This window comes from Trifolium pratense, linkage group LG5 (assembly GCF_020283565.1).
Source record: "Trifolium pratense cultivar HEN17-A07 linkage group LG5, ARS_RC_1.1, whole genome shotgun sequence".
Classification (NCBI taxonomy): Eukaryota; Viridiplantae; Streptophyta; class Magnoliopsida; order Fabales; family Fabaceae; genus Trifolium; species Trifolium pratense.
Genome location: NC_060063.1, coordinates 20911777 through 20925089, shown reverse-complemented (window position 1 = coordinate 20925089; position 13313 = coordinate 20911777). Strand labels below are relative to the sequence as shown.

The 13313-nt window shown below is 33.5% G+C and overlaps 2 protein-coding genes across 3 annotated transcripts; one reads left to right on the top strand and one right to left on the bottom strand.

Moving 5' to 3' along the window:
• Nucleotides 1-28: 28 nt before the first annotated feature.
• Nucleotides 29-2836, top strand: LOC123883969 (pollen receptor-like kinase 3). Its single transcript, XM_045932936.1, has 2 exons — nt 29-1574; nt 2265-2836. The coding sequence occupies exons 1-2, from the start codon at nt 230-232 to the stop codon at nt 2834-2836; spliced, it is 1917 nt and encodes a 638-aa protein (XP_045788892.1). The 5' UTR covers nt 29-229.
• A 1441-nt stretch (nt 2837-4277) lies between these two features.
• LOC123883968 (sm-like protein LSM1B) lies at nt 4278-10930 on the bottom strand. Of its 2 annotated transcripts, none has more exons than XM_045932935.1 (6): nt 10720-10930; nt 10173-10271; nt 9264-9332; nt 9038-9153; nt 8880-8942; nt 4278-4700 (listed from the first exon to the last, which is right to left on the bottom strand). In XM_045932935.1, the coding sequence occupies exons 2-6, from the start codon at nt 10231-10233 to the stop codon at nt 4623-4625; spliced, it is 387 nt and encodes a 128-aa protein (XP_045788891.1). In that variant the 5' UTR covers nt 10234-10271; nt 10720-10930; the 3' UTR covers nt 4278-4622. The 2 variants fall into 2 exon arrangements, with proteins under 2 accessions (XP_045788891.1, XP_045788890.1); XM_045932934.1 differs by having other exon boundaries at nt 10173-10255; nt 10720-10886.
• Between the last annotated feature and the right edge of the window lie 2383 nt (nt 10931-13313).

Sequence of the window (13313 nt, the reverse complement as noted above, 5' to 3'; positions counted from 1 at the left end):
TGTGGCAAAACACCATAATCACCACCAATCCTCTCTCTCCACATTACCAACACCCCCAAAAAACACAAAAACACACACACAAAACACAAACCAACATGACACACCACTCGTTCTGTTACGCCACCACCAAAATCCAAAAACAAAAAAAACATCAAAATAACAGAAAAAACAACATTAATCTTTCCGACCAACGGTTTCCAAAAATACTCAGCAGCTGGCAAAACAACCAATGGCCGCTGCTTCTGTTCTCCTTTTGATCTCTCTTTCCTTTCTTTTTCTGATCTCCAGCGCGGCGCAACCACAATCAGAAACACAATCTCTCCTAAAACTAAAACAATCCTTCACAAATTCCGACAAAATATTATCCTCATGGATCCCCAATGTCTCTCCATGTTCCGGCACATGGGTTGGCGTTATCTGCTTCAGCAACATTATCACAGGTCTCCATCTCACCGACCTCAGCCTCTCCGGAACAATAGATGTCGATGCCATTGCCGAGATTCGCGGCTTAAGAACACTCAACTTTATCAATAACTCTTTTTCTGGTCCTATTCCCCAGTTCAACAAACTTGGCACCATCAAATCTCTTCTTCTCCAACAAAACCAATTCACCGGTCCAATTCCGCAAGATTTCTTCACAAAATTAAGTTCTTTGAAAAAAGTATGGCTCTCTGGTAACAAATTCTCCGGCAATATTCCGGTTTCTTTAACGGAACTTGATCTCCTCAAAGAATTGCACCTTGAAGGTAACCAATTCTCCGGTCAGCTACCGGATCTCAAACAAGATTTCAAATCATTCGATGTTTCGAATAACCAACTAGAAGGTCCTATCCCTGAAAGTCTTGCGAAATTTAGTGCTGTTTCGTTTGCCGGAAATGCAGGCCTGTGTGGAAAACCGTTGGAAAAGCAATGTGACGGTTCATCTTCTTCTTCTTCTTCTTCTACTACTTCTTCTTCATATTTGGATAGTGTTACTTATGCTCCAACCGAAAATGGTGCGTCTGGTTTGGCGTCTAAAGTGATGGTACTTATGTTATTGGCAGTTTTAGCGGCGGTTATACTTTTATTTTTGAAATCAAGGCAGAGAAGACGGGACGATGATTTTAGCGTTGTAAGCCGAGACTCTAGCGTTGACGAGGTGCAGGTGCGTGTACCGATAAGTAGAGCTTCTTCCGCGTCAGAGAGAGTTGGGAGACGGAACGTGGGGGAATCTACAAAGAGAAGCGGAATGGGGGCTGGAAATAGAAATGGTATAGGTGATTTAGTGATGGTGAATGATGAGAAGGGTACCTTTGGTTTGCAGGATTTGATGAAAGCTGCTGCTGAGGTATTGGGGAATGGTGGATTGGGTTCGGCTTATAAAGCCGCTATGTCGAGTGGGTTGAGTGTGGTTGTCAAGAGGATGAGGGAGATGAATAAAATTGGGAAAGATGTGTTTGATGCTGAAATGAGACAATTTGGGAGGATTAGACATCCTAATATTTTGACGCCTTTGGCTTATCATTATAGGAGAGAGGAAAAGCTTTTCGTTACCGAGTATATGCCTAAAGGAAGCTTGTTATATGTCTTGCACGGTATGCATATGTTTCACATCGCATTATAATCAATAAAAATTTGGTTTTAAATTTTGACAGTAGTTGCGGTTACTGTTACGCTGTAAGCCTTTAGATTGCGGTAAATTGCAGACAAATGTTGGCGATACAATCACAATTGTGGTTGCGACGCCGTTGTGGAGACTTCTAAAAGGGTTATATTACAGTAGCAATTGCAATTGCATATCACAATTTAAAACCATGATCGGTGGTTGTTTTAGCATGTTTTTAACGAGTAAAGTGACTAGCTTGACCAAAGCAACTAGACCTATTTTTTTCCTAGTATGTTTGATATTTTTTAGGTATGCATTGTACAATCAACTTTACAATGCAAGCTGGCTATGAACTGTTAGACTAAGAGTGAAAATTGATCTCGTCATCTAATACTCCCTCCGGTTCTTTTTATAAAAAACAACTCACTTTTTAGGTTCATTGTATATTTGATGTATCTAGTGTATATTATAGACCAAATGCATTAATTATTCAATGAACCTAAATAGGCAAGTGTTTCTTATAAAATGGATTGGAGGTTGTAGTTTACGGTCAGTTGCATGGTAAAGCTAAATGTAAAGGACCTGAGTTCGATCTTATTATTGAATACATTAAAAGAAGAGTCTAATATATATAAAATATGATGATTAACACAATGAATGCATGATTGTGATTTCTCAGGTGACAGAGGAACTTCCCATGCAGATTTAACATGGCCTATCCGTTTAAAGATTGCTAAAGGAATTGCAAGAGGGTTAAGCTTCCTTTACTCTGAATTTTCAACCTATGATTTACCTCATGGAAACCTTAAATCAAGCAATGTTCTACTAACTAATGAATATGAGCCACTTTTAGGTGATTTTGCTTTTCAACCACTAATCAATCCTAGCACTGCAGTACAATCAATGTTTGCATACAAAACACCAGATTACATTCAAAACCAGAAGCTTTCGCAGAAAGCCGATGTTTATTGCCTTGGAATCATCATTCTCGAAATTATTACAGGGAAATTCCCTTCTCAGTATCATAGTAATGGTAAAGGTGGGACCGATGTTGTTCAATGGGTCCTCACAGCGATTTCTGAGCGACGAGAAGCTGAATTAATTGATCCTGAGTTGAAAGATAATGCATCAAATTCAATCAATAATATGCTTCAGCTTCTCTTAATCGGTGCTGCTTGTACCGAAAGCAACCCGGAACAAAGAGTGCATATGAAGGAAGCTATTAGAAGGATAGAGGAGGTACAACTCTAAAGATTATGTCAATAAAGATGGCTTAGTTCAAAAGTTACTTTTTAGCTGAGAATTGCAGGCAAATTGGAAATATTACCTATGTTGTATCGACACCTCAGATTGAATGTGTGTCTGGTGTCCAGCACAACACCGACACATGTCGTTACATTAAATTTCTTCAAATTTTAAATTATCATTAATGTCGACGTGTCAGTGTTAGTGTCGTGTCTGGTGTCCATAATAGAGAAACAAGCACTAGACAAAGAAGGAAGAAAGAAGAAAAAGGGTTGAAAGGGTGAAAGATTGGAATTGGATAGCTTCATACAGCAGTTTGGTTTATGTAAAGGTTGTCGATAGATGTATTTTATGTTCATATATCATGATCTTAGTACTTAGATTAAATTATGAAAGTGAAGTGTCATATTTCAAGAGGAGTTGAAACTTGAAGTGATTCTCATGTAAGTGGCCTTTTGAAATTCAAGTCCAAGCTTAGCCTCATTTAGGAAAACATTTTTTAAGTTTGTAAAAACCATTTTAGGAATTTTTTTTATAGTTTTCTTGTTATGTATACCAAATATCAAATACAGGAGATTGATTCTGTTTGTAATATATTGTACCCTCATTCTCACTCCCCAATTCAATTGTTCTTTCTTGTGTAAAATTATTTTTATACTCCCTCAGGCTATAATTCAGATTCATTGAATAACTAATGTGTTTATAAAACATATTAATTGAAGTGAAAAGGAGTACCACTAATGTGGGAGATGTTCTACATTTAAAAAGATAAACATATAAAATTCTGAAATTTCATCTATAGGAAATGTTCAAATCTTAAAAGGTGAACTTGAACAGAGGGTATTTTAGAAGATTTAGGGGGCGCAGGAGAAGGCTAGAGAGCGTGAAAGCAAATTTTCTTAATCACCACCCGTTGAATTGCGTCGAACAGGATTTAAGAACCATACACTAACCAAGAAAAAATTGCACTACCTGACAATATCTTCTAATACAAATTACACTACCGAAAGATATCTTTTGATAGATGGGGAGATTATGAGCAATTTGTTGCAGAAAGAAGAGCGATTATGAATTGCTGCTTAAAAAAGGTCCTGTCATAAAAAATAGAATCTAAGTACATTGTGAGGTTTAAAAATAAATAAATAGTTCTAAAATAATCAATTAGTAATCACAAAGTTACTCAGATGAAATGCAAGGGATAAAAAATAGAATCTAAGAACATTGTCAGTGAAGGAATGTGACATCGACAACTGGAATTTCATATTTATTTTTGGAGGGATGTAACTTTATTGGTCCAATGAAATAATTGGGATTAATAATAATCTTATACTTTTAATATTATTTGTAATTGTAAACCATACCTATAACAACTGCAGAAAACACAACCTAAAAATAAAAGCCTTGTAAATGAGTACAAACAAGAAATCATATTAACTACTATGTTTGATTATCTAAAACGAAACTATAATTTAAAAGCTCAATTAACATCATGCCTCCAAATGCATTAACATAATCCACATGCAACAATTTAAGGATATGAATCAATGATGATTGCTGGTTGCTCTATAAGGAAGCCAGACATCAATTTCAATTTTGATCTCGATTACAAAAAAAAAAAAAAAACTATTAGCTGTTAAGTATTCTGTCTCGAGTCTCGCTAATTCCTAAAGAAGATAAATGCACATCAACCATATTACTTATCCTTCCAACCATTGTTATCCAACTTGAGTCATAGCTGCATTAAAATTTGCATATATGACTACTAGCTTGATTATTAAGATGGTAGGAAGTTTTAGTCAAAATCAAGGAATTCCATCCTTTTCCTCATGGTGCCCTTTAGATCACTAGCATCACGTTCTGCTTTTTGTGCCTGAAAAACGAAGCAAATGTATATTAGCAACACAGAACATTGATGAATATACTACTACTAGTCACCAAACACAATCGCAACTCAATTGAAGTAATATATATTACATGCATGCTCTATCACAAGTCACAACTAAATTTTCAAAGGCTTAAATATGCGAAAGGTTCCTGCACTTACGAGTCATTTGAGTTTTAGTCCCTGCATTTTAAAAAACTTTTATTTTGCCACTGCACTTTCATTTTACTTTAAAAATGGTCCACGGACACTTTGTTTGGCTGAAATGGCACAATTTTCCTGATGTGTCACTGTTGACTGGACTTTAGAATCGACGACTCATTTAATTTTGCAGTGAGTAGAACAAAATACCCTTAAATAAGTAATTTTTAAGTATACTGAAACTGACACATTATAAAAAATGTGCCACTTCAACAAAAAAATGCGTCCAACGACCATTTTAAAAGTAAAATGAAAGTGGAGTGGCAAAATGAAAGATTTTTAAAATACGGGGACTAAAACTCAAATGACCCGTAAGTGCATGGACCTCTTGCATATTTAAGCCTTGATTATCAATAAGAAACAAATGCAGAAACTGATTTATTTCATCAGTAAGAATAAATTGTAGATAAGAACTCTCAATCATGTAAGGAAAGCTGACATTTCTACTCAGAATATGATATCGACACAAATAATTTATTTTATTTTTTTTGTAAATTTTTACTATTTGGAAGCATTTTAACACTGCAGCATTGGCCATGATGGATTTATTTCTCGATTTTTCCAAATTGAAATCACCAACTCAACCAGCGGAACTAAACCCACAAAACCAAATTTTATGTTGAGTACTGCCCCAGCCTTATAAGCACTACAAAACACTATAAAGGCTATATCTCTAGGCGACGTGGAACTAAACCCACCCCGTCAAACGGACAAACCAAGGGCCCAAATCATTTTCTAATTTCAATTTTATTTACAAAACAGCCACCATGTTTTCAATTTGTTTCTTGTTTTCAAAGAATTTGTACAGAAAAAAACTTTATTTTTTGTTCATGGTTCTTGTACAAACATGAAAACTGGAAATAGAATGAAAACAATGCGACAATTTTGTTGTAATTAAAAGTGAAACAAAGAAAAAAACCCAACATGTGAGACATGTGGTAGATACTTGGGTCCTTTAACCATTTGGTCCTGGGTTTAATCCCTGCGGTGCGTATTGAAATATATTTATTGGGAGATGTCAATCCCTTAAATGGATCTCATTTACCTCGAAGGATTAGTCTTTGCATTGCATAGACTAATCCTTTCGAGGAGGATACCTTGGTTCACCAAAAAATAAAGTGAAACAGAAAATGAAAATAGAAAGTGTTGTCACAAAGTAAATAGGGCCTTGAGAGAGCTTTACTGCGACAATTAAGCCAGTTTTCCCAACACCCGCCTCATACTCAGGTTTGGAGCACGCACAACGCAATTAACCTAACAACAGATCTAGGATAGGCTCTTGCACGATTATTTTAATTTGGGCTCAGGTCTAACTCATCCCCACAAAAGTGGCTTTACGATGTCAACGGTGCAAGCTGTATAAGCAATACAAAGGCTTTACCTATAAGAAATGTGGGACTAAACCTGTCCCCTCAACCCAACACACTAAAGGTATAGTATTGTTGCTACGAAGGCAGATGAAGTGGCCTAATAATAGATTGCAAGACTGCCCTCAATTAAGGTGGATTATACAACAGGGTTCATCCTATTGACAATGCAACACCAGGCCACAAATCATAATTGAAAATTGATGGACAAACTCACAAGTCACAAGATAGATTCACAGCTCAGCACACAAAAAGAGCATAAAGAGTTGAAAATTAATGGACAACTTGAAAATCACAATGTTCAAATTACTAATTAGGGATGGATAGTGGGATTGGGTTCCCCTTGTTGGAGCTGGATTTAGCTCACTACTAGAGCTAGGTTTGAGCACATTAGAGTTGGATTCAATCACCATTTTGTCCTATTAGGTGTATTGCAAACTAGCAATGCTGAATTTGTTCATGTGTTTTAGTTCATAACTTTGTTTATGTAGATAGCTTTGGGTTAGAGATTCAATGCAGTATCATCCACCTCCTTTGCAAATGGATTCGCATTAGAATGTTAGATGCATGTGCCAAGTCGATTGCAACAATTGTAAGGTTCATATATTTTCCGCTAAAGCCTTATCATTTAGCAATTGCATTTCGGGTTTTTGACACAACACTCAAAGATTGCCTTGTAGGAATGTAAGGAAAAAATAACTATTCTTTCAAAGGTCGGTTAATCATCCTCGAACCCATGATAAATGAGAAGTCTATGTGAATCTACTTGAGTTTACATAAAAATGATTTTGGTAGCAAGTCAGCTTGATTTTGATACTTGGTCATAAACTCATTATTCTGAGTTTTTTTTTAACAAGAATCATTATTCTGAGTTAATATGGTTCTAAGAGTTGACTCGAGAGTTTGATAACCATTATTTGTATAAATACTATTTGTTGTGCCAAATCCTATGGACAACTGTGAATTAAGCACCACTCAAGTGTTACATGCATAGTTAACAGGTAACCATACTCTCGGGTATATGGTATAATGTCCATTGACTAAGTGTGCCGTCCATCCCTTCAAATTGTGATCTCAAGACCTCTACACATGTACCACACAAGGATCAGTTTTGCAGTCTGCAGGTTGATTAGCAAATCTAGTAACTACAGATATGGACACGGGTGGTGTTGGGTAAGAGAGGTTCACATACATTGAAACTACAAAAAAAATATAATGGACCCTACTTTATCAAAATTTCGAGTTGATCACTTTCACTTGTTCTCTACCTTTGCTGTTGGATCTTTTATAACGATAAGACTATAAGGGTAATAGTTCATCTCTTGCACAAGCTTAGGCATATAATTACATACGACAATAGCTTGTGGTGTACACAGCGCATTTAAAGTCCTCAAGGATTAACTCAATGTTATCAGTGGCAGAAAACCAGAAATCTGCCATTTTAAGCTGCCATATCTGCCATCAAACGTATGGTGCCGCCATCCTTCACAAATTGACCATGGCAGTTGTCAAAAATTCTGCCAACACAATCTTCCATGGCCGATATTTGACAATTGACAACACTGGAAGGCACTGGTGGAGAATTTTGATAACATGTGTTGCTCAGCCAAATATTTCCCACCATGTGAAAATGGTTGTTAAATATTTGTTCGATTGAAAAGGGAAGATTCTTCTAAGTTTTATGTATACTTTTGCTATGGATAACAAAGGACTAGTTGGAAGAAGGAAAAGATGATCCTCATAAAATCATGTTAATGGCCCTATGAAAGTGAAGCTAGCAGATTTGAAAGAAATGATAGATAGTGATACACTTCAAAGAAAAGTAGGGGAACAATTATATCTAGTAATACCAGAAACTAGTATATACAAGTACATGTTCACATGGCAATTTCTCACTAGAAGAGAGAACAAAACAGAACCGTCAGTAGTTTCTAAAAATGAGTCAAAGTTTCAGTAATTAGTCATGTCCCTCATATCCCATCCCACCGATGCAAAAAAAGTTTCCAGCATGTCGTAGGTAAGCAATATTATAAAGCATTGGTTAGAAATCCGGACAAAACTGGCCTATTCAACCTAAAACTAATTCATCAGTCAAGTGTAAGGTCTGTTCTACCAGAAAAAACTGTTTGTTAATACATAAGAGAAGTGGTACAAAGCTAAATATATGGTCTGTTCTACCAGATACGGTTGGAGAGCAAGTATTTATAGACTAACTCTAACTAATGACAGCTGTGAATAGCCTGTTAAAACTGATGTAGCTATACTCAAAATATGGGATACAGATTCCCTGCATTTAAAGAACATGCAGTTACATGCATTATTGAGCTCGGCTATCGATTTGAGAAGAGTTGGATCACATTATACCTTCACCAAATCATCTTTACATAATTTATGCCGTTTGATTTGAGATCAGATGACCAAGATCAATAAATGTGTCGCACATTTACTGTTGGAATCCAAATTCCTAAATGATTAACCTAGTTTCTAAAACATTGCTTCAAGACACATCAAGAGACCCCTTATTTGATCGACATCCACATGCCCTCAAACTAAGAGATAAATATCCAATTGTTTTATCAATAACTGTTGATGAACTAACCTTTCTTATGTCAGCCTCTGACACACATGTCATATGTGGCGGAAGTTCCTCCTTTCCCAAGTCCTAAACCAATCATAAAGATTACAAAATTATGAAGATCCTTTGAGAAACATGTAATCGTTGTCAAATGATCAGAAATAATCAAGAACAAATCATACCAGCTCTCCAATTAAGACAACATTTTCCCCACGAATTACATAAAGGCCTAAAGGCACATCACAGTAAAGATCTCCAACAATTACTCGTTCACATGCACCTTCTAGAACAACATTAGCTACAAATGGTCATCGCATCAAATTATTAGTTAATATTAACATAGAAATAACAATAAGAAGAAGAATAGAGACATCACAAAGAAGAATGCAAGTTAGAATCAATAGTTACCAAATTGATCAAACGAGCGTAAGAAACCTAAAAGTTTTCGACCATCTCGCAACAAGACAAGAAGTTTTTCTGCAAAAACAAAAAATATATAATTTAGAATAAACTTTTTAATATTTGTTGCCATATCTCATTATTCAGTTCAATGGTTTCAACCTCTACTAAACAAAAAATTAAATACATAAGAACTAATAAATTCACAACTAAATTGCTACATAGAAAGCATACAAACTATAGAAACATTAAAAAAGATGACAGTGATTAGCTGCCAAGTTCCAACATTTTCATTTGAAAGGAACAGGGTGACAATCCAATTGTTGAATTCAAGATACAGTGATGTAAGTAAAACACTATTTGTAGAGTGCAGTGCTTCAATCAATCACACACATGCATGTTAACCTTTTTGCACAATTGACAGAAGAATTTACTTTACAAGTATACACACTCCAGGACCAGTTATTGTATGTCTAAGTGGTTTACCTCATCATCCTTTCATCATATATTGAATGTCTGTCTAGTACTAGTATTAGTTTATAAAATGCTTTTTTTTTTTTTAACCCTCTGGTTCCCTGGGAAGGGGGTCTGGTAATCCAGATTTGGCCGCACGGTAAGTAAAGTCTGCCAAAAAATTGTTCCGACCAGGAATCAAACTCAGATTTTCTAGAACAATTCGTCCTACCGGGAGCTCATTAACTACTTGAGTCCAATGTCTTGGTTTTATAAATCAAACAAAAACTATAACCACTGTAATCAACAATTCATGTACAAATCCCACAATGAAACAGTCTATAGTGCAACAGGAAAAAAACAACATATAAATTCAAGACAAGTTACTCTATACAACAGATTTGCATGTGATATTTGAACATAAACAAAAACATGAAAAATATCAGAGAAAGAGAGAGATATTACTGTCAAGGTATGTAGCAAGAGAGGTGGAGAGTAAAAGCTCATCAGGGGAAGCCCAAGACATTGAGCTAATTCTTTTGTAAAACCTGAAAAAGCAACAAACTTTGGTCCAAATCCATCTTCAAATTCAATTTCACTCTAACCCCCATAATCTCAAATACACAAAAACTTTGCACATTTGTGATTTCTACATACACATTATAAAGCATGAAACACGGACACAGATATGGACACAAATAGACAGACAGTAACACCGATAATAATTTGAAAAGATTGACATAATTCAATGTAATCATGTGCCGGTGTCCGTGTCGGACATTGGGACAGCCTAATTCGAGGAGCTTCCGTGATTCATAGAATATAAATATAAAATAAAAAATTAACTTGTCCAACCCAAAATCCCTTAAGAAAAAAAACCCATAATTCAATCAAAAATTGAAACTTTAACAAGAAAAAGACAAACCCTTATTTTATTTTGATGAAAGGGGAAAACAAAAACAAAAGGGTTAATTGAAAAGCGTTTAACAATGTTAAAAGGATAAGATTGAACCTTTTCGATCGATGAGTTTGGTGAAAGAAAGGTTGTTTGTTTCTCTCTCTGTTTGTAGAGTGAGAGTGAGAATGGAAGCTTGTTGTTGTTGCACAGTTCTCACTCACTACCAGTTTGACCTTTCAAGCCTGTGTGCTTCACCAGTTTGGTTTGGAACTTTGCACGATATTTGATTTTGATTTTTTTTTTCTTCTTTTTTTAAGAAAATATTATTAGTAATAACAATTTTGATAGATATATTATTTTTTTTAAGTACAATTAATAAAATATTTTCATATATTTTATTTCTTCAGAGATAGATAAAAAATTGCTTTTGACATGGACAATTATTTTACTCTTCAAAAAATTATTTATTTGTTGTTTATTTTAATATATTTTTAGGTTTTAGAAAAAGAAAATAGTCAATTATAAATAGGTATTATCAAAAATATCATTCAAACATTTTATGATAATACATGTCTTAGAACGTGAGGTAAGCTATAAAGTCTTTCATGTGATCACATTGTTTTTAGTAAAAAAAATTACTAACTTCGTAACAAATAAGTTGTTTTAACCATTTCACACAAACTAAAAAATATAGTTAATCAATAAAAATATAAGAAAGTTGATGTCCCTGGTAAAATCAAAAATAACCTTGCCTGAGAAACTGCCAAGTGTCCAAAACAATGGTATTTTAAGTCCAAAATTTTACTAACTGAACCAGATTGATGTGTAACTGAGCCATATGCAGGGCCGGCCCTGTGGGTGTGCAAGGTGTGCCACCGCGGAGGGCCTCAAACATTTAGGGGGCCTCTGATTGTTTATATCGGTTTATTAAAAAATTTATATATGTAAAAAAAATTAATGACTTTGTTACTACAAAAAATATTTTATTACTCAAGAAAAAGAAAATTTAATAGACACACTTTTAATTTTATAAGTAACTTGCGGTTGATTGTAAAAAACGAAACAACATTACAAGAAAGTTTTTTTTTCCGAAGGAAATGTAAAGTTGATAATGATATTAGATTGAAGATGTATTTTAATGTTATTGATTAAAATATGTTGGTTTTACATGTTACTAGGGATAAACCCGTGCGTTGCACGGGTTCGATTAAAATATATAATTAAAATATTTTTATAAATGAAAAATAATAATTATGATAAGTATAATCACATATAGTTAAATGATAGATACTAATTAAAAATATGATTATGTTAGTATATGTGTTAGAGCCGGCCCAACATAATGTGGGGCCTAAAGCGGATTTTAACATGAGGCCCAACAAAAAAAATAACGTAAAATTTATATTTACAAAAAATGAAATAAGCATTTTTTTCGTATAAAGCTAAAAATGTATTTATTATATTTGTAATAAAATTAAAATTTATTACTTGTAAGAAATAAAATATACTATTAGAATCTTTTTTCTATAATATGAACAAAATAAATAAAAATATATGATTTTTATTGTATAATATTTTTTTGTTCATTTTAATTTAATTTAGGGTTAAATAAGTTCTTAGTAATCCCTATAAATATTTTAAATTTTTTTTTTAGTCTCTATAAAATATTTCAACAAGTTTTGGTCCTTATAAACATTTCAAAATTTATTCACTCACAAAAATTTATAATTTTTTATAACATGTTGAAATATGACAGCGGAAAAAAATTTCAAAATATTCAATAGTACATATGAGTTGACTTAAGAGTATGGACTAAAAATCGTGACGAAAATTATTCGAAGGACCAAAACTTACTGAAATTTTTTATATGAACTAAAACGAAATTAAGGTATTTATGACGACTGAAAACTTTTTTAACCGTTTAATTTTTTTGTTTCGGCTTCATAATTTTCATATTTAAGAACAACTTTGTTGAAAAGGTATATTCAACTAAAATCTATAGTTTAATTTGGTATTCTCCTTTTATATTATGGTATAGTACAAAAAATTTTGTTTGAAATAAGTCATGTATTCTATTTGTTTTTTGATTCATAAATAAATTCTTTAAACAATTAGAACAATATAAAAAATAAATTAAATAAAAATGCCTCGCGAATATAAATACTTTTATTTCAATAGAGTTGGAGGCATTCATATATAAATATTTTTATTTAACGCGTGATCTCGTTTTTTGAAAATTACATATCGAATAACGTAACTGTTTATTTCCTTCTATGCAATTCAAGGTATCAAGTAGCTTTTCTACTTACTTCCCTCTCGTTCTTTTGAAGTTTCTTCTTACATATTGACTTGGTGGAATTTTATGCAGACTTTATTATTCCCAATTTTTTTAGTCTATCGTTTTTTTACATTTTTTTTGGTTGGTCATTTTTTTAGTATAACCGTTTTTTCAACACCCTCCACCTGTTCGATAGTACAAAGATTAAGAAATGCTATTCTTCTTTTTTTTAGTTTGCATGATATTATAAGAATTTAACATTCAACATGTCATCTTATTCTTAAGACTATCTCACTATGTACTCACTCATAACTATAATATCTTATCTCCTAAATACTATTATGCTTAGAGAGTAATTTAAATAATAAAATAGATAAATATAATATAACATTTTATATTACTTATTAAGATTTCTTTGCCTTTTATTTGT

Bases quoted from the DNA above. Each gene is read 5' to 3' on its own strand.
- LOC123883969 (XM_045932936.1), top strand. From the start codon at position 230: ATGGCCGCTGCTTCTGTTCTCCTTTTGATCTCTCTTTCCTTTCTTTTT. The intron at 1,575-2,264 runs GTATGCATATGT...GTGATTTCTCAG, and splicing joins CTTGTTATATGTCTTGCACG to GTGACAGAGGAACTTCCCAT.
- LOC123883968 (XM_045932935.1), bottom strand. From the start codon at position 10,233: ATGTCTTGGGCTTCCCCTGATGAGCTTTTACTCTCCACCTCTCTTGCT. The intron at 9,154-9,263 runs GTAACTATTGAT...GACCATTTGTAG, and splicing joins ACGCTCGTTTGATCAATTTG to CTAATGTTGTTCTAGAAGGT. The intron at 8,943-9,037 runs GTATGATTTGTT...TGATTGGTTTAG, and splicing joins TTGTCTTAATTGGAGAGCTG to GACTTGGGAAAGGAGGAACT.